At 39.2% G+C, this 21,956-nt stretch overlaps 1 protein-coding gene across 1 annotated transcript; it reads right to left on the bottom strand.

Annotated features, from left to right (window-relative positions):
- Positions 1 to 1,148: 1,148 nt before the first annotated feature.
- Positions 1,149 to 2,258, bottom strand: LOC143532603 (F-box protein AUF2-like). Its single transcript, XM_077027614.1, has one exon. It carries the CDS (start codon positions 2,256 to 2,258, stop codon positions 1,149 to 1,151), a length of 1,110 nt encoding a protein of 369 aa, XP_076883729.1.
- Between the last annotated feature and the right edge of the window lie 19,698 nt (positions 2,259 to 21,956).

The following is a 21,956-nucleotide window of genomic DNA, read 5'->3' as shown; positions in this document are numbered from 1 at the left end:
AACCCCTTTAATAAAACAGGTTGGGTTCGGATTGACCCGCTAACCCGTTTAACTATTTAAAAAGAGCTTTCATAATTGCATTTTTTTATTTATGGTATTATGATTTCCACTTTTCAGAAGACACTTATAATTTTTGATTCACTTTCAAGATTTCTTTTATAATTTAAAAAAAAGTTATTCGTTTTACTCATTTACTCTAAATTATATAAATTTTGTTTCTATTTCTCTTTTTTTATAAATGAGTTAAACGAGTCGTGCTCGGGTCAACCCAAATTTATATATATATGCAGGTTAAAGTCGAAACTTTGACACGAAAAATAATTTCGGTTGAGGTAGTGTTAGGGATGAGATCGAGATCATACAAATACCGACGGTTCCCAGTCCCGAAAATCACAAATTTTTGGTACCGGTACCGAAATACTCGGTTCGAATACCGGTACAGGGACGGTACCGGTAACAAAGGTAAAAAATCGGACAATACCGGTACCGGTCCTGATACCGAGACTCAAAACTTTGGTACCGATTTGTTACCGACGGTACCAAATCAGTACCGATTTTGGTACCGGTACCAGTACTGAATTTGCCCATCCCAAGATAGTGTTGCACATTTTAAGCCTCTGCCCAAGCAAATGACGACAACTCTAACTTATTTATTGGAAACATGGTAGAAATCATCATCATCATCGTACTCAGTATATCCCACCAATAGCAAAGCTATGGTAGGGTCTGAGGAGGGTAAGATGTAGGCAGCCTTACCTCTACCCCATAGGGATAGAGAGGCTGCTTCCGGTGAAACCCCCGGCTCGATAGTAGTTTTGCATCAAGCCTTGGACATAAGGCACATAGCACTCAATCATCGGGACACCGGCTGATCGGTGCATGTACCCTTATCTTTCAGCTATCAACGCCACTACATGATGCCTGATTAACCGTCCGTCACTTTTAACTTTATTTTCACGAGATTAGTAAAATAACGTTAAAATTAGTGCAATTAATGCAGATGCTATATCTCAGAATAGAAATATTACTTGACATTAAGATATCATTTATTTTTCCTTTTTCAAATAATGTAGACACAAAATACTAACCCCTATTGTCAAAACAATTCAACCCAAAAATTGTTACAGTTTATTAAGTAACACAAAAATTCAAGTTTCTCTCTTCATCTTCTCCTTATGATTAACCAAAATCGAAATCACAGCTTCCCTAAACACTTCCTCATCATCATCAAAATCCCAATTTAATATATCATTTTCATCATACACATCTTCACCATCATCTTCATCAGAGCTGTCAGTATCCGAATCGGACAGAAAACCATCCGATTCGGGCTGATACAACCGTCTACCCACTCTAACAACCACTAGTGACACCGAATTCATCACGTAACCAGTACCTGAAAGCCGCAACACAGGAACAAACGCAGACTTCACATTAATCGTTACTCCGATCCCGCTACCAATACCCGCTATCTTCGAGACATCCTCGGGCGACAATGAACTTTTCAAATCAACAATCTGTTGATCCCTCAAACTAATTTTCCCGCCTTTTCTTGACCCGGAAATCAAGATCTCACGAAGCTTCGGGTGCTGGATTAACAGACACGAAGTGACGTTCCCCCACTCGATCGAGTCCACGACACCGTTGAAAGACGAGTAGAGCCGTAACTCGAGCTCCTCCGGCGTGACGGTGACGTCACCATGGAGCATGATGACGTCATCCGATTTATCGGATATTTTGGATACGGATTGTGCGAAGAGGAACACGAAGCTCTGTAACTTGAAATCGAATTTCGTTTTCCAGTTAATCAACGACGGGAGGAATCCGTAGCGAAAGATTTCTTTCTGCTTATTATTATTATTATCATCGTCTTCGTCGTCAGTGACAAACATAACATCTAGTGATCGAATCGAGTCGAACTTCTTAAGGAAACCAAAAGCGTTTTGGATCTGAGGTCGGAGGGAGGTGAGGTAGTCCATTTTCCTATCAATAAACCGATCGGCGACGTCTTGTGACGACGAATTTGAGGGATCGACGACGTCCTTCAGCGACGATGACTTAGTTGGAGAGATCGAGATTGAAATCGACGGCATGAGAGGGATTAAACACGCAAAGTGTTTGGAGACCAGAGAGCATCTGAATAAGAATTTGAAGTCTTGGTGGCGGAGTTTGGTTAGGATTAAGATGAAGAGATCATCTGGGAGTTTAGTAAAATGATCAGAATTATTATTATTATTGTTGTTGTTGTGGTTGTTCATTGTTGTAGATTCTGTTTGTGTGGGTGTGGAAGGAAATTGATGGTGTTTTGTAAAGTCATGGCCTGCAGTTTTTGGGGTTTACAATGGCGTTGACGTTGTTTTTGGCGATGGGAATACAAATGTTGGGTTCCACTTTGAATACTTCAATGACTATAAAATTTTAATATTTTGTATCATATTTATTAAATATTTATCAACTAATGCTATTTTTATAAAAAAATTATTTGAATCAACTTATAAGTAATACAAAAAGGTCCCTTGACTATAATTGTTAAGAGCAATACAAACAATAGGACACATGGACGGAAGTCACGGATTATTGGGGGTTCAAAAAAGGTCCGGTGACTCTTAATCCACGGGAATTTGTTGTTTTTTATATACAAAATCTAAGATATTTGTAAAATAAATATGATTTGAACCCTTTAGTGATAGCTGGTAAAAAAACAGACTTATGATGAGCCGTCGATAGTTTTGGTTTTGTCACTGAGTCGGTACAAGATTTTTTTTGTATTGATTTATTGTGTTGAACTAATAAAAAGCCAACTGTTATAGAATACTCATGTTACTTACATGTAAATGTTATATTTGTCATACAAGGACAACTTATAACTTATAACACAATACTTAGAGATAAGCAAACTCGTATATAGAATTTTCGGCCAACAATTAATGCTTAAACGACTTGGCAATAGTTATATTGTTCCAAGAACATTACTATTATATCTATGACCGGCTAGTGAGTTTGTCGGTTCCTTTTTTTTTTCTCATTCTCCCTATTTCGTGTTACATTTGCCATTTATCCATCCCAAATCTCTCATGGTAAACTTTTAGTTTGCTATGTAATTTATCATAGTTTAACATGTTTATTTGTTATAAACATAATAAGATTATATAAACATTAGAGTTACGCGAAGAGAATTGCTCTTGAAAATCTTAACGGGTGTGTTATAACATATTAACGGGTATATCCAATATATTTTGCTACTTTCGATATGCGAATGGTTATTACCTGACAAACACTCGATGGTATAAAACATAGTTTTACAATTCCTTTTTTGCATGTCGACTTTTTAAGTCTAGCGATACTTTTATATAAAAGAATTCTTTATAGTTTTATCCCCACTGAAAGCAATGGTTTCTTCTATCCCAAAAGAAGAATAAATTCCCTAAACCAAAAGTACATAGAAAACAATTTAAATTATTTCACCCGTGTCACTTTTGATAGCGATCTGGAATTGAGCTCAACAAGAGGATATGGTGCTTTGAAAACCAATATACATGTAAACATAAACATTTCTAAACTACACTAAATTATTTTATTTAGGTTTATTGGATTTTAATAATCCTTATTAACTGGTATTTGACGATAATAATCTCTATTTATTTTATTAACGCTGGCGGTCCCAATTTTAAAAAAGTTGGCCCTCAATGGTCACCTGTTAAAAATAAGTTAACGGAGTTATACTTTTTTCCGAATTTCAAACTATTGTTTTAGGGCTTTTGTTCGAAAATAGGATATGAGTCGATTGATGTAAAACTTAGTTCGAAAAGGTGATCCAAACGACTTGATTTTGCTAATTGTAAGTTCAAACAACCAAATTAAAGCATTGTTTCGTCGTTTTGGAGCACCGTTTCGAACGAAACTTTACATCAATCGACTTGCATCCTCCTTTCAATCAAAAACCCTAAAACATTAGTTTGAAATTCAGAAAAAAAAAAGTATAACGCCTTTAAGTCATTTTTAACGGGGGACCATTGGGGGGGGCAACTTTTTTTAAATTTGGGACCGTCATCGGTGATAAAATGAATAGAGATTATTATCGGACAATACCAGTCAACAGGGATTATTAAAATCCAATAAACCTTTTATTTAAAAGTGTTTTTTATAAAATTAATCATCCATTAATACCTGCATTAACTCTAAACAAAGATATTTATATAACCATTACTTATATATTTACACCTTATACTCATTTGATGCCCTAATGGCGTGTGCAAATAGTAACAGGTAAATAAATGCATGTAATGCTAGTTAGTTCTAAAGGTAAAATAATCATGAAATACTAACTACACATACTAATAAGTACGCACACCTATCATTACATCAAGTAGAGCTATGGTAAAATACCGGATATCAATATGTGGGCACGGTGACTCTTAATAATAAATCATACGCTTAGGCTAAGGGTATACACCCTTCAATACCACTTTCCTCACTCGTTACGTAAGTCAAATAAGGTTTTCTCTCAACACTCAACATCATTCCTCAACACCATTCAACATAAGGATATACATCATTTGTCTCATTCTAATACAATTTATATTATATATATATATATATATATATATAAACATTAATAAATAAACTAAAACTTAAACATTGGAAATAAAATTATGAAATAAACTTAAGCATTTTCTGATCATTATCTTATCTAGGAAACTATTATGACAAATTGAAAGACTTAAAGTTTAGAAGTTGTAAAACAGTATTTTAAAGATGGCTGACTATAAGATGGATAGTCTTGTTATAAGTCCAATCTTGGATATAAGATAAATAAATGGTGCTCTTGGTATTGGTTTGATTAAAGCATCAGCGAGTAGATCATCTCCAGTGTTGTGTGTAACTCGTATAGAAATGTCATGAACTTTCTCATGTACAAAATGAAAATCGAGAGCTAGATGTTTCATACGAGAGCGAAATTCCAGGTTAACGAAGTATTGTGTAACAGCCATGTTGTCACAAAAAATGGTTGGTGTTGAAGCTGATTTGAAGCCTAGTTCTTTGAGGAGAGTTTCAATCTAAATAATTTCGGTAGGTACCGAAGTAATGGCACAAAATTTGGCTTCTATTAAGGATTGTGCTATTTTACTTCGCCGTTTTGAACTCAGCAATTAATTAGCTCCAAGATATAAAGCCAGTGGCGAGTCAATAATTATCTTTTTCACCTATCCAATTAGTATCAGGTACAACCATGAACATGTAAAGGTGAAAGACTTCTTATTAATAGACGTTTGTATATTGAACTATGAAGGTAGCGGCGTAACCATTGAAGAGCATGCCAATCTTTAGATGCCGGTGTATCCATGAATTGTGAAAGTTTTTTCACTGTGTAAGCTACATCTAGTCGTGCAAGTGGCAAATATTGTAGAGCGCCAACAATTGCTCTATAGTTGGTTGGTGTTGCAAGAAGTGTACCATCATGCAAGGTTATTGATTCAAAGCATGTAATCGGTGTAGTACACGGTTTACACTCACTCCTTTTGGCACGTTGAAAGAGATTACCAAGATCTTTAAAGGAGAATGCCATGGTAAGTGTGGATACAAAATCATTGATTGTTGACTTGAGTGGAGGAACTGGTGATAATGCTGTTGCCAACGTAGACAAGGATGAAGATGGGGAATAATTGTATGTTTGGATGAATTGACTGTGTGTTGGAAATGTTTGGAATAAAAATAGTTTTTGAATTTGATGTATATTTATTTTAGCATCAAATAATATCAAAATTTCTATCTTTTTTGTTCATTATTAGTTCAAATAGCTATTTAGTGTGCTATTTTCTAATTTTAGGTATTTTTCGGCTTTCAAAAGAGAAACAAGCTGAGACATGAAGAAAAACAAAGAAAACTGAATAATCGCTTATCAGAGCCAGAAAACACGGGCCATGCCTAAAGAAACACGCCCCCTGGTCACCTTTTCAAATAAGACAAAATCTGATGGAGGAAACGTGAGGCTCTGCCTTAACAACCACACCCCATGGTCACTTTTTCAAGTAAATACAAAAATATGAAGAATAGGCACTCAAAACACACCCCTGTGCCCCACATACCTCGCCCCTGTGGCCTGACTTCTAATTATACTTTCTAACATGCATTAATTACACATGAAAAGTGAAATTCAGGCCGTGTTACAGGAAGCACGGGTCGTGCCTGACAGAGGACCTCGCCCCTGTGGCCTGACTTCTAATTGTACTTTCTAACATTCATTAATTACACATGAAAAGTGAAATACGAGCCGTGTTACTGGAAGCACGGGTCGTGCCTGACACCTCTGTCAGCCTATAAATAGTTTGCATGTCTTATTTCTTTGGCGTGTGCTTGGTAGAGCTTAGATGAGAATTTCACATAAAAACATACACTTTACTCATAGTTTGAAGATCAATCAAAGTGTTTGAAGGATTGGAAACATCTATCATCATCATAGAAGAGAGGATATATCACTAGTTGTGGTTAGATTGTCATAATTTAGTCACACATCTTTCATCTTCTTCTTCCTTTTTATGTGTTACAATGATCTTCATGAGCTAAACTTCCATTTACCACCTTAATTTATGACGAATCTTAACTTAATTTGATAAATTTATTGAATATGTGGTTCTTGTTCTTGAAGTAATGGTTATCGTATAATTATCGTTTGATGAGATGTGTTTTCTTAAATTTACTAGTTCCAAGTTGATGATTGATATCTTTATTTCAAACTTTTCAAATTATATCAATCATCCATGTTCTTTTGTAACTAAGTTGGTTGAAAGATAACTTGGATCATATTTATAAAACACAACTCCTTTTGTGAATTTGAAAAATGAAACAATTGCTACAGTTAATCATTCTTGTTGTATTCTCTAAAATATTATCGAAGGTTCAATTGATTAGGTTATTATTCTAGTTTGTGAAATTGTATGTTGAAAGAATGTATACAAATAACCTACATTAAATCAACAATTAATGGATTATATGCGTAATCTTTTTCAATTGTTGTTAGACTTTATTTTTAACATTTTAAAATAGAGTCTAATCAGTTTATGCTTCATGAACTAGCTCGTTTACATTTTGAAATTGCATGAGTTCATCATCATTCGATCTTACTTGGATCTAGTCTTGTGATTGTAATAAAATAGAATATATTAGTGCCCAGCGTGTGTTTGTGTGTGTTTTAAGAGAGAAATAGAGAAGAGTAACGGGATGCAAGATTATAAAATACCAAATCGTTAATTAGAAGTTAAGTTACCAACTATTTATAGAACACAACCCATTCGCTAAACATGTTTAGCGAATGGTACCCTTTCGCTATGCCATTCGCTAGATAATCCCTAGCGAATGGCCCTTATAAACTTAACTTCATATACGCTAACATCCCTAGCGTATAGGTATAGAAAAACAGTTCCATTCGCTAGACAACCCTAGCGAATGAACTATACATTAATAACAAAATAGTTTCTGTACTTATAATAAAAACCCAAACATGCTAAACAATGACCGAGGCGACCAATCATGAGAGAATATCAGAGAATCTATCAAAATACTAAATCCGTTTCTCCCACTTCAGAATACAGACTTTCATGTCGGGCTCATACATCTAAGACACGATGTTATCTTTAACTGTCTTGACACTAATGAACTTCTTCATTTGGTTTGCAGATAGTTTGGCCTTCGTCTAGATATACAATTGCTATTGAGCATCCCACATAGTTTCCAACAATTTTTTCAGCTTCTTTGCGTTATAATTGAACAAACCATCCGAACTTCTACCTGGTTCTCGCTCGGAAACTGATAGCTCTTTCTCTTTCTTCTCTTTCTTTTTCTCAATATGCTCCTCGGCCATATTGAAATGTTCAGTCGTAAAGAAAGGAATCTCGTCATCACTGTTATTCATTGTGTACATGTCAGGGTATTCCTCGGCCGTAATGTCTTACACCACCACATCATCATAATGATTATCCCCAGCTGGACTACTCTGATCAACCCTTGTATCTCACGCATCCTCAACTTCCCCATCAACACGCTTCTCCAATTCTTCCACATCCTCCTTGTTCAAATCTAACAAAATATCGATTTGTTCTTTAGTCAGACTATGATTAACAAACTCGCCCTCCTCAATCTCATATGCATTTTCCATACTCTGTACAATCCAGTACATATCAACAAATAAGATAGAGTTCACTTTTAGCATATTCACGAGCTGTGCTTAAGTTGAATCTTTGTATACAATTAGCTCTTTCCCGCTCGACTCCCCCTGAGCAGGCGATGAACCAAATGATGAAACACCCGCTTGCTGATCAAATTGTCCCACATTAGGATCATCGTCATGATCTCAATCCTTTAACTTCTTCAATAAATCTTCTCCCCTGAGCAGTTACCAGAGCTTTCAATTGATCATTTTCTCTTTTCAGATACTGTAGCCCTTTCATCATCTTCAACTAATCAGTTATAATCCCTTCTTGACATAATCGATAAACATTCATTTGATTAGCTTGCAAAGGCACCAGGTTCAATAAGTGAAACATTTGGAAAGTTGTGGAAACCTGGTTGTAACATCCAACTTTTTGTTAAATATTAAATGACGGAAAGTTTTGTTATTTAACTGTGTGTCATTAAGTTAGTCGTGTGTTAAGTGTTTGGATAATATTTGGAATTGTGAGTGGGTTGTGGGGCGGGCCCATGGCCCCCTATATAAGCCTAACCTCTCCATTCTTTTCACCATTTTGTTACACACACACACACTTTCTCTCTACATTCCGGATCCAAATCCGTGTAAAAAGAAGGAAGAATCTCATATGTAGACATCATCAAATAACAAGAATCACGTCCAGATCTACGTATTGTCTGGATCTGAACTCAAACCCGAAGCAAAAGGTAGGTTTTGGTTTAAATGGTTAAGTTTTATGGTTAGAACCGGCATACAAACACATATAATGATAGATCAGGTTGTGAAATGTAAGAAAAATATAAACTTGATAAGTTATAACCTCTCGGGTGCACTTTGTGATAAAAAGGTGGTGTTTGGACTTTGAGAGATAGGTTCAGGATCAGGTGCATGGGGTCAGAATGTGTCGAAATTTGGGAAAGAGTAAAAATCAGGTCCTGAGGAGGAGCCACGAAGTAAAATGGCTTTAAAATGGAAAAAACGAAGAAAGGAAGGCATTTCCCTCAGCCATGAGACGTTTCGCTTCGCTCAGCCATGAGAAGCGAAACAGTCATTTCGCTTCGCCCAGCCATGCGAAGCGAAACAGTTTTATGCGAAGCGAAATTCTTCCTTGCGAAATTTTATAAAATTCATCTTCTGATGCATTTTTGTTAAAGGACTGTTAATGAAAATAAATTTTTTCCGAGCTGACCTGGCAACTCAACCCTAGCCAGGGGCGCTGCCCCTTGGACCCTGCTAGGGGCTGCCGCCCCTAGACCCCGCTACCAGGGGCACTACCCCCAGACCCCCGTTAGTTGAGGGTGTCATTGACTTAGATATAAGAAGTAGTAGTAATGGATATTTGACACTCATAATGCGTTATGCAGTTAGTCGTGCACAGCTAAAGAAGGGCATTACTATTAACGGCGAGAGAAACCGACTTCAGGTGAGTTTCTAGCCCCTTCATCCGTTATGTTTTTGGGGCTGTGTGCATACTCCTTTGTGATAGTTGTTAATACACTTAACTTAAGTGGTAAGTGTATGATATGTGTATGTTATATGTATGACTAAGTATTGAATGTTATTATGGAATGTTTATATGAATGAATATGTACATATACGTATATACATGACCAGAAGATATGTAAAGTATGCATGAGTGAAAATGAATGTATGATCGAGTGACGTGACAAGTATGGTTATTGGAGACAAAGGGACCAGACCTTGATAATATCTGGGACAGAAGGGACCAGACCTTGATAATATCTGGGACAGAAGGGACCAGACCCTGATAATATCTGAGACAGAAGGGACCAGACCCTAATAATATCTGAGACAGAAGGGACCAGACCCTAATAATATCTGTGATAGTAGAGATAGAATAGCCTATGGTAAATCATAAGGCCTTATGAAAGAAAGTATGTAAGCGCGTGTGCATGTATATAATAAGTTTGTATGAAGGAAGTAAGAGTAAATAAGGTATGAATACGTGTCTTCGGATGCGTATGAGTAAGGATATGAATGTATTGTATGTTAAATGATTAACTAGAACTCACTCAGTGTAGCTGACTTTTAGTATGCACTCAGGCAAATAGGTCGAGGCAGCTGGCTTAAGGAGGGACACAGGGCATGGACTGAAGAGACTGGCATCCATGATGAAGTGTTATGACCATTTTAATTAATTATTTATGAAAAGACAATTTGTATGTTAAGACAAGAATGAATGTTTTGTAATGTGATGTTTGAAGTTTTTAATTATTCCGCAAAGTTTTTAATTTACTCTGATTTTAGAACTGTGTTTACGAGTAAATCCAACACCAAAGTAGGGTTACCGGGAACGGGGCCTTACACTGGTGGAAGAGGGAAAAGTGGACCTTGTGGTCTCACAAATGACATCATAGGAATAGGCATCCCAATGATTCCAACCGACACCGTTGGTCTTGTTGTTGCAGGAATTTGTGCTAGAGGAGGAATAAGAGCATGTATCTATTGAATCCTTGGTTATGGAATAGAGGAAAATCATGGATCGGTATATGCAGTTGTCACCAGAGTAACAACCGGTGATTCTTAAACCGTAGTAGGTGGAGCACGAGTTGGAGTAGTAATAGCTTCAGAGACAACCTGTTTAGAGTCTTGTATATTAACTCCAGTACCCCTTCTTTTTGGTTTCTTCTTCTTAGGATTATCAACAGCAACTGATTTGCCTTTAGCCTTACACATACGAGCCTCACCACCATCATCACCATCATTACGACCAGCACCACTGCCTGTAGTATCTTCTCATTCCGAATCCGAATAATCATGAATCCAATGATCGTTTGGTGGTGGGTGGTAATCCTCACTAATAAAATAACCAATCAAGCAATTCTGAGGCAGCTTTGTATCTTTTTTCTTGCCCCTATACACCATTAAATGATTCATTGTATCCTCGTTCATTGGATCTAACTTAATAACATCAGCTATGTTATGAGGATCTTTAAGCAAGCTCGGTACAAGTTTGTTGATAATCATTTGAAGGAAACGCGGATATATCAAGAATTTATTTTGTTTAGTTGTTCAGTTCTTGTTCAGATGAAAGGAAATCATCTTCAAAAAGTTTAACAGTTTGTTCAACACAAGAACCACCATAGCAGAATGAAGCATAATTCGGAACTAATCAATATCTCCACGTCTACCACCCAAACAATGTATCAGCACATGTAAGAGATACTTGTATAACTCACATAAGTTAGCTTTGTTGTATTGAGAAGCATCCAAGTTTCCATTATACCGCAATCTTCTAAACTAGCCTTGAACCAACTCCTTATCTTAGGTATAAACATTGTTGTCGTGGTCACCAAACAAAAATGTGTGACATTCGCGACAAAATCGAGTATGCCTCAGTATTCGTTTATCGAATAAGCGATTAACCGCTTATTGCGTATCGAACAAACGAATAACAGAACGGGTCTGGTTATGACCCGGATATCCTGGGGGCATCTGTGTGTGATATATGTTGAATATAAGCCTACATAATAGTATTATGGCCATAGTTCGATAGCAAACCAGTTAAACGAAAGCATGCTCGTTTAACTACCCGCTATGGATTTAAACGCGAAAGATAGTTCCGAAACAAGCATTGTATCATCCATTAAGCCGAAAAAGATCTACCAAACACTTGTTGGGGATACTTTAAGCGATCCTTGAAAATATTTTTTATTATTACAAACAAATAGTATGTTTTTATAAATTTACACTAAAATGGCCGAAAAACGATCGTTTTCGCGCTTTTTGTCACACCCGATATATTTTTCTCGCTAAAAACCTAACCCGAAATAAACTTGGGCTCGGGATTTCACGTCCGGGCATGCAAAACGATACTAACAGGCCAAAATTGGGCCCAACGAGCCCAACCCACCAAAGTTTAAAAAAAAACCTTTTTATATATTAATTTGTTTTCTTTTTATTATATATTATGTGAAAGATATTTTTGCATCTCCTTCACTTCATTTCTGCATCAAAACTTCTGTAGGTCCATCTCAAGTTCAAACCCTAGGTAATTATCATATTTTTGATCATTAATACATGGTTTAAACAAGTTTAATTCCATATAAACAGAGTTTGATTACCATAAATTCCTAACAATGAAAAAAATCTTAAAAATGGTCCAAAAACATGTTTTGATCATACACATGGTTAGGAATCAGAATCATACTGTTTTTGCCATAAACACGGATTAAAGGGTTTAAACGACGTTTTTATAGTTCAAAAGTTCGGTTTAGAACCCTAACCGAAACCCTAACTTTCGTGGTTGGTCTTTTAATTATACATGCTTGGTTTGTGATATAGGACCTGTAATTAGCTTATATAGACGCACGAGAACCCAGAAATTGGATTAAGAGAGCGAAAACAGGCGAAAACCGCAAAGGTAATGCCGAAATGCTTGATTGCAGGCTGTTTACGTTAAGGTTATGATGTGCATAATTTTAGGTCATGAAATTTTACAGATATATCAGGAACCATGTCATTGAGTCCCTGTCCAAATTTGGTAATTTTTCGACCATCCGAGAATATTTGGCGAATTTAATACGGATTTGGGACGTTTATTTGGGAAAAATAATTATATTGCTTGAAAATTTATGATATTTTGTGGGGATCTCAGATTTAGTATAATATGATCACATATAGAATTTGGGATTATTTGGAAAAGCCTAAGTATGTTTTGTGCATTCATGTTTATTCAAATTTTCAAGGTTGGTTTTTCCTCAAAAATTATATTTGGCAAGATTATTAGCCTCTGGAATTGCTACAGGTTATTTTGAGAAGTGTTTTGGTCACTCAGGAATTTTGGTAGATTTTTCAGAATCGTTTGTTATAAACGGCTTGTAAGGCCCCGTTACCGGTAACCCTACTTTCGTGTTGGATTTACTCATAAACACAGTTCTAACTATCAGAGTTGATTAAAACATTTACGCGGAAAATAAAACTTTCATAAAACATTACAATATTTCACAACTTGTCCCAAAACATCCCTTGTCTTCCACATTAAAACATTAAAATTAAAACATCGTAAGTCTTCAGATGCCAGACTCCTGTTCAGTGCCATGTGTCCCCTCAAGCGAGCTGCCTCATCCTACTCACCTGCGTGCATACTAAAAGTCAGCTACGCTGAGTGAGTTCTAGTTAATCACATAACCATACAATACCTTCTTACATTTCATACTTAATCTCTTAACTTTCTTTCATATACACCTAAGTGCTCTTACCTTCATTTTTACTTTCTTACTTTCTTTACATACATAATCATACGTTCATTTTTACCTTCATACTTTCCTTACATACATAATCATACTTTTTAAAGAGCCTTTCGCCCTATAACCTCACAGATATTATAAGGGTCTGGTCCCTTGTTTTCGAATATTAGAAGGGTTCGATTCCCTAACATCACAGATATTATAAGGGTCTGGTCCCTATCATCACAGATATTATAAGGGCCTGGTCCCTAGTTTTCGAATATTAGAAGGGTTCGATTCCCTAACATCACAGATATTATAAGGGTCTGGTCCCTATCATCACAGATATTATAAGGGTCTGGTCCCTAGTTTTCGAATATTAGAAGGGTTCGATTCCCACTTCGTTACCATACAACCATACATCATACCTCAAGTATTATTAGGGCTCGGTACCCTTTTCGTAACCATACAACCATACATTATCATTTCTTTCTTCTATTATCACTACCATGCTCATATACATAACATACATAACATTCTTACCTATACCTAGCGTTACAACCTGACAGTACGTGCAATATCCGAAGATCGTTCACGTACCATCAAGCAATCATTCTTACATAACATATATATCACATAGGGCATACACTTATCACTTAGGATAAATGTATTAACAACACATCAAGTATGCACACAGCCCCGAAAACATAACAAGGAATGGGGCTAGAAACTCACCTGAACACGGTTACGTTCACCATTAATCGTAATTCCTTTCTTCAGTTGTGCACGGCTGACTGTATAACAAGTATACGTATCAATTAACTATCACTTCACATAATGTATTTCTATCTTTATATGACCCACAACGAACGGGGGTCCGGGGGCAGCGCCCCTGGCAGCGGGGTCTAGGGGCGGCAGCCCCTAGCAGGGTCCAAGGGGCAGAGCCCCTGGCTGGGGTCGAGCTGCCAGGTCAGCTTGGAAAAATTTTATTTCCATTAACTGTCTTAACACATTTTTCATTAGATTTTTAATTTATTTTCTAAACGAACTTGGCTTTAGGCGAAGTTAAACCTCAGGCGAACTTGTTATCAGGCGAAGTTAAACCTCAGGCGAACTTAGCTTTAGGCGAAGTTAAACCTCAGGCGAACTTAGCTTTAGGCGAAGTTAAACCTCAGGCGAACTTAGCTTTAGGCGAAGTTAAACCTCAGGCGAACTTGTCATCAGGCGAACTTAAACCTCAGGCGAACTTGTCATCAGGCGAACTTAGCTTGCAGGCGAAGTTCATCAGGCGAACTTAGCTTGCAGGCGAAGTTCATCGCTTGAAGGCGAAGTTGCCCAGATGAAGGCGAAGTTGCCCAGATGAAGGCGAAGTTGCCCAGACAGCCTGCTGTTTGGTTTCTGTCCAACATTTCGAGCGATTTTAACACCCCCGCTATGGTTCAATATCACCCACTACGCTTCCCGACCATTTCCGGTCACTTAACACTAAAAAGCTTGGATCTTTAAACTTCAAAGTTCAAGAATCTTACCTTTTTGAGCTTGTTGGATCTTGTTTCCTTGCTTAATCACAACCAACCGCTCTCTCTTCTCTCTCGGATCTTGGTCTCTCTCTCTACGGCTCTCGGCCTCTCTCTCTCTCCTCGGATCTCGGCCGCCGGTCGGCTTGTGTATGGGGTGTGTGTGTGTTTTGGAAGTGTGAAGGAATAGATGTAAATGAAGATATTTTTTTTTTTTGGGTTTAGGGGATATTTATATCCCTTAAATCTCATTCTCATTTAACTCATCTCAATTAATCCAAGTCCCTGATCCGCTCCTACCCGATATTAATAATTAAAAACGCGAAATCACTAACATAACTTTCTTTATTCAATATTATAAATTTTAGGATGTTACAAGTCTTCCCCCCTTAAAGAGGTTTCGTCCCCGAAACCTAACTATTACATAAACAAACTAGGGTAAAACTTGCGCATCTCATCCTCGGCTTCCCAAGTAGCATCTGATCCCTTACGGTGTTTCCATATCACTTTTACCAAAGGTATAATCTTGTGACGAAGCTGCTTCTCCTTGCGGTCAACGATCGCTATCGGTTGCTCGATGTAGTTCAATTGTTCATCAACCTCAATGTCCATCAATGGCACGTGAGACGTGTCATCAGCTAGACACTTCCTCAGATGAGAAACATGGAAGGTTGAATGAATTCCTTCTAACTCATCGGGTAAATCCAGTTTATAAGCTACTTCACCCACACGTTTTACAACCTTGAACGGTCCAATGTACCTCGGACTCAACTTCCCTCTTTTCCTAAAACGGATAATCCCCTTCCAAGGCGAGACCTTGAGCATCACGTTGTCACCAACGTTAAACTCAATTGGTCGTCGCCGCTTATCTGCATAAGACTTTTGTCTGTCTTGCGCGGCTTTCATTCTTGCTTTGATCTGATCGAACTTTGAAGACGTTTCTTGAACCACTTCTAGGCTTCCCATTTCCTTCTGACCAATCTCACCCCAACACACCGGGGTTCTACATCGTCTACCGTACAGCATCTCAAACGGTGGCATACCAATACTTGAATGGTAACTGTTGTTATAGGAGAACTCTTCCAGATGCAGATGATCATCCCAACTTCCACCAAAATCTAAAACACAAGCACGTAGCATATCCTCAAGGGTTTGGATCGTCCGTTCAGACTGTCCATCGGTTTGAGGATGATACGCCGTACCGATGTTCAACCTCGTCCCCATAGCTTCATGGAATTTCTTCCAGAACCTCGAAGTAAACCGTGTATCCCTATCAGACACGATCGATAACGGTACTCCATGCTTGGTTACCACTTCCTTGATGAACAAGCTTGCTAACGTTTCTGACGAGATGGCCTCTCGTATGGGCAGAAAGTGAGCACTCTTGGTCAAACGGTCCACAATCACCCAGATGGTATCATGTTGCTTAGCTGTACGAGGTAGCTTAGTTATGAAATCCATGGTGATGTGTTCCCATTTCCACTCAGGTATCTCTAGCGGTTGCATCTTCCCATAAGGCTTTTGGTGCTCGACCTTGACTTGTAAGCAAGTTAAGCACTTACTAACATAATCCACTACATCATTCTTCATTCCTGGCCACCAGTAATCTCTTTTCAGGTCTTGGTACATCTTTGTAGCTCCAGGATGGATTGAGTACCTTGACTTATGAGCTTCATCTAAGATTCGACTTCTAAGATCACCATGGCGTGGAATCCACATACGGTCAAATCTAGTTTTAACTCCATGAGTGTTTTCCATCAACTCATCTTGCTGGCCATAAATCCTTTCTTTCTTTACTAACCCTTCGTCTACTAACACTTCTGACTGCACTTTGATGATTTCTTCAAAAAGACTTGAGTTCATGATCAACTTATATGACTTCACTGTTGCAAGGACTTCCTCATTCTTACGACTTAACGCATCAGCGACCACGTTAGCTTTACCGGGGTAATACCTAATCTCACAGTCGTAATCCTTTATCAATTCTAACCATCTTCTCTGCCTCATGTTCAGTTCTTTCTGTTCGAAGAAGTACTTTAAACTCTTATGATCGGTATAGATAGTACACTTAGTACCGTACAGATAATGCCTCTTAAGAGCATGCACTACAGCTGCTAACTCCAGATCATGCGTCGGATAAGTACTTTCATGGACCTTCAACTGTCTAGACGCGTAAGCTATCACCTTCCCCCGTTGCATCAACACGCAACCTAACCCTTGATGCGAGGCATCAGCACAAACAACGAAATCCTCGTCGCCATCGGGCAAAGTAAGGATTGGAGCTTGCGTGAGCCTCTTCTTCAATTCTTCAAAGGCTTCTTCCTGAAATTTCCCCAACTGAATACTATCGACTTTCGGGTCATACCGGTCAGCGGTGCGGCTATCTTGGAGAAACCTTCGATGAATCTCCTATAGTAGCCAGCTAACCCTAGGAAACTTCGTATATCAGTCGGATTCCGCGGAGTCTTCCAATTCGTTATCGCTTCAATTTTAGCTGGGTCCACGGTAATCCCTTCACGATTAATCACGTGACCTAAAAATTGCACTTCTCGTAACCAGAACGCGCACTTCGAAAACTTGGCATACAACTTCTCTTTCTTCAGAGTCTCCAGTACCTCTCTCAGATGCTCAGCATGTTCAGACTCGCTCTTTGAATAAACCAATATATCATCGATGAAGACGATGACCGACTTATCCAACATCGGTCGACACACCCTATTCATCATGTCCATAAATGCTGCAGGAGCATTGGTTAGACCGAATGACATTACGAGGAACTCGTAGTGTCCATACCGCGTTCGGAACGCTGTCTTAGGGATGTCTGCCTCTTTCACCTTCAGCTGATGGTAGCCTGATCTGAGATCTATTCGTGAGAACCAACTTGAACCTTGCAGTTGGTCAAACAGATCATCAATCCTTGGCAACGGATATCTATTCTTTACCGTCAGCTTATTCAACTCACGATAATCTATGCACATTCTCATACTTCCATCCTTCTTCTTCACGAACAAAACTGGTGCGCCCCACGGGGAAACACTCAGTCTTATGAAACCTTTGTCGAGGAGTTCTTGCAGTTGTGACATCAATTCTTTCATCTCGGACGGTGCTAGACGGTAAGGCGCTTTCGCGACAGGTTGGGCTCCTGGTATTAAATCTATCTAAAATTCTATCTCTCGCTCTGGTGGCAACCCCGGAGATCCTCAGGGAATACTTCTGGGTAGTCGCGCACAATAGGAACATCTTTCATTTCTTTCGTCTCGGCCGTAGCGTTGATGACATACGCCAGGTAGGCACAACACCCTCGCCTTAGCAAACCCTCGGCTTTCATCATCGAAATGACATTAAGCCCAGAACTTTCCTTATCACCATAGACCGTTACCGCGCTACCATCCAATGACTTTAACCTTATAATCCTACTCTTACATACTATCTGAGCCTCAAACTCAGACAACCAATCCATACCCAAAACCACATCGAACCCTCCCAAGGTCATAACGTACAAGGTAATCGGGAACTCATGTCCTTCCAATTCTATCTTACAATTCTTAACCACTTTTGTTATTTTAACCGAAGTGTCACTGGCGGTTTCCACCGCAAAAGTTTCAGACACTCGGCAACATTTCATTTTAGCTAGTTTACTAAATGGTGTGGCTACGAAACTTTTGCTTGCGCCCGAATCAAATAATACAGAAGCGGAAACACCGTTCACTAAAAACGTACCTGTGACGACATCCGGAATCTGCTTGGCTTGCTCTTGGGTCAGCGTGTAGGCTCTAGTTCTTGGCCTAGCTTGATCGGCATCCTTCCTTCCACTACCTCCAGCTTCACCATCTGTGCACTCTCTCGCCATGTGGCCTGGCTTGCCACATTTGTAACATGCTGGCTTTGCACTGCACTCATTGGCATAATGCCCCACCTTCCCACACTTGTAACACACATTAGACCCCATCCGGCATTCCCCACCATGGGCCTTTCCACATTTGAGACAAACACCAGGACTTTTACTCCACTTGCACTCACCACCATGCATCTTTCCGCAGGTCTTACACGATCTCTTCTCCCACACTCTCTGCTTCTTATCTTTGGGGTTCCATAACTGAGTACCAGGTCGTTTAGCAGGAGCGGCCCATTTCTTCTCCTTCTTCTCGTCTTCCACCACCACATCATCCGCAGTCAGATCTGCATAGACCATTTCTGCGAGTTCGACAGCAGAATCAAAAGTAGTAGGTTTACTTGTCCTGACTAACATGCGGACTCTCTGGGGTAATCCTCTCACATAACACTTGATTCTCTTAGCCTCAGTGTTGACCATATCGGGTACTAGCCTAGACATTCGATTGAACTCGGTAGTGTACTCACGATGTGTCATTGTCCCAGCTTTCAAGTTCAGGAACTTCATCTCCGCCTTTTCAACCTCGGCGTCAGCACAGAACTTCTTCATTACTAACTCCTTCAGATCTTCCCACCTCGTCTCTTTGTTCTCTTCTCGGGTCTTTCTTTGCTTCACACTCTCCCACCAATACATAGCCTCATCCTCGAATGATTGAGTAGCATAACCTACCGCTTGATCAGGACGGCACTCGCTAATGCGGATAACCTTATCCATGGCGGTTATCCACTGAAGAGTAGCGATCGCGTCTCCTAAACCAGTCAGCTTCGGCGGGTCGCATCCTTTGAAGGACTTATAGCTGCACCCACCTTGGCCTCTTCTCCTGTCATCGACTTCCACAGACTTATCCTCACTCGAGGTCCTTCTTTCTCCTTCCCCATCCTTTCTACCATCACCACCCGCCCTTTCAGCAGTTCGTTCACGGCTTCCAGCAGATCCTTCGGGATTCAGGTTCTTCACAGCAGCAACCACAGCTTGAACAATGGCTGCTTGAACCGCAGGGCTAAGTTGAACTTCCTCGTTGTTTCCCGGGCTTCTTCCCGCTGCGCTTCCTTCAACTTCGGTGTTGGAAGCGGTCTCAACCGAAGGTTTCCGGACACGAAGAGGCCTGCCACGTCGTCCAGTGCGACCTCCAGCTCCAACAATGTCTCCAGCTCCAGTCATCGTATTCTAAAAGGGAAAACACAAACATCATCACTCAAGGAACTATTTAGTACAAGGATAGCAAGGCTAACAGGTAATAACAGTGGCCAGTTGTGATTAGCTGATCACGTTACTATCCGTGTCCTATACACTTCCCTTTATGAGTCCATTTGTGCTGGTTCTACTTAAGCAGTTTGTCAAATCAAACAATCAATTATTCCTATCCCTGTCGTTCACATATCTTTTCTTTCCCATTAACATATATCATTTAATCATACCATTTACCTTTACTGATCTTGCTTGAGCGACACATGGCATTCTTGAACTGGCATCTTCTTTCCTTTCTTACTTAAATCCCATACTCTGTTCGAGTCTAAGCATGTAGGATGCTTAAATCTCTCGAACTTATGCTCTGATACCAACTTGTAAGGCCCCGTTACCTGTAACCCTACTTTCGTGTTGGATTTACTCATAAACACAGTTCTAACTATCAGAGTTGATTAAAACATTTACGCGGAAAATAAAACTTTCATAAAACATTACAATATTTCACAACTTGTCCCAAAACATCCCTTGTCTTCCACATTAAAACATTAAAATTAAAACATCGTAAGTCTTCAGATGCCAGACTCCTGTTCAGTGCCATGTGTCCCCTCAAGCGAGCTGCCTCATCCTACTCACCTGCGTGCATACTAAAAGTCAGCTACGCTGAGTGAGTTCTAGTTAATCACATAATCATACAATATCTTCTTACATTTCATACTTAATCTCTTAACTTTCTTTCATATACACCTAAGTGCTCTTACCTTCATTTTTACTTTCTTACTTTCTTTACATACATAATCATACGTTCATTTTTACCTTCATACTTTCCTTACATACATAATCATACTTTTTAAAGAGCCTTTCGCCCTATAACCTCACAGATATTATAAGGGTCTGGTCCCTTGTTTTCGAATATTAGAAGGGTTCGATTCCCTAACATCATAGATATTATAAGGGTCTGGTCCCTATCATCACAGATATTATAAGGGTCTGGTCCCTAGTTTTCGAATATTAGAAAAGTTCGATTCCCTAACATCACAGATATTATAAGGGTCTGGTCCCTATCATCACAGATATTATAAGGGTCTGGTCCCTAGTTTTCGAATATTAGAAGGGTTCGATTCCCACTTTGTTACCATACAACCATACATCATACCTCAAGTATTATTAGGGCTCGGTACCCTTTTCGTAACCATACAACCATACATTATCATTTCTTTCTTCTATTATCACTACCATGCTCATATACATAACATACATAACATTCTTACCTATACCTAGCATTACAACCTGACAGTATGTGACACCCGGTAATTTCCCAATCCTATAAACTAAGTAATCAACCTAATAATTAGGTGATTGTGAATATTAAGCGCGCTATATTAGAATCAGCGCGGGCATGTGTTATGTGCGCCCTGCGCGAGCGCGCTATGTTAGAGTCAGCGCGGGCACGTTATGTGCGCCCTGCGCGAGCGTGCGATGTAAGAACCAGCGCGGGCATATGTTATATGCGCCATACGCGAATGTTTTGGCTTTATGTTTTCATGTAACTTAACTTTATGTTGTCTAATGGGTTGACCATCCCGCATGATGCTAAGGCGGGTGCATCCCAAATCGTTTATGCCCGTGCGGAAGGGGAACTAACCTCCCCGCATGGCGGGAACATTGAGAGTTAGTTTGTCTGAAGCTCCAAGATGGAATTGACTTCAACATAACTGATCACTATGTTGAAATACCAAGACCACCTGGAGAATCTACAAATGAAACTCAATGTCCCTGAATGCGAGAAGGTTACGTACCTACCCGCAGCAAAGAAATGTCCTTCACGCAGAAAGCTATGCGCACAAAGCTATACGCACAGAACACTTAGCCTAATCTCCAGATTTAAGGAGGATTATTCCCGCCCAAAAGGAAACAGTAGCGTGTTTCAGAGATTTCCACTTTTTACTGTACACTGATGTTGGTGCACATTGTGTGGCCGTCGCTTGGCG

The sequence above is a fragment of the Bidens hawaiensis genome, unplaced genomic scaffold (genome assembly GCF_021521415.1).
Source record: "Bidens hawaiensis isolate Kalapana, Puna unplaced genomic scaffold, B.hawaiensis_p1.1 tig00009480_1, whole genome shotgun sequence".
Classification (NCBI taxonomy): Eukaryota; Viridiplantae; Streptophyta; class Magnoliopsida; order Asterales; family Asteraceae; genus Bidens; species Bidens hawaiensis.
This window is presented reverse-complemented; position numbering and strand designations above follow the sequence as displayed.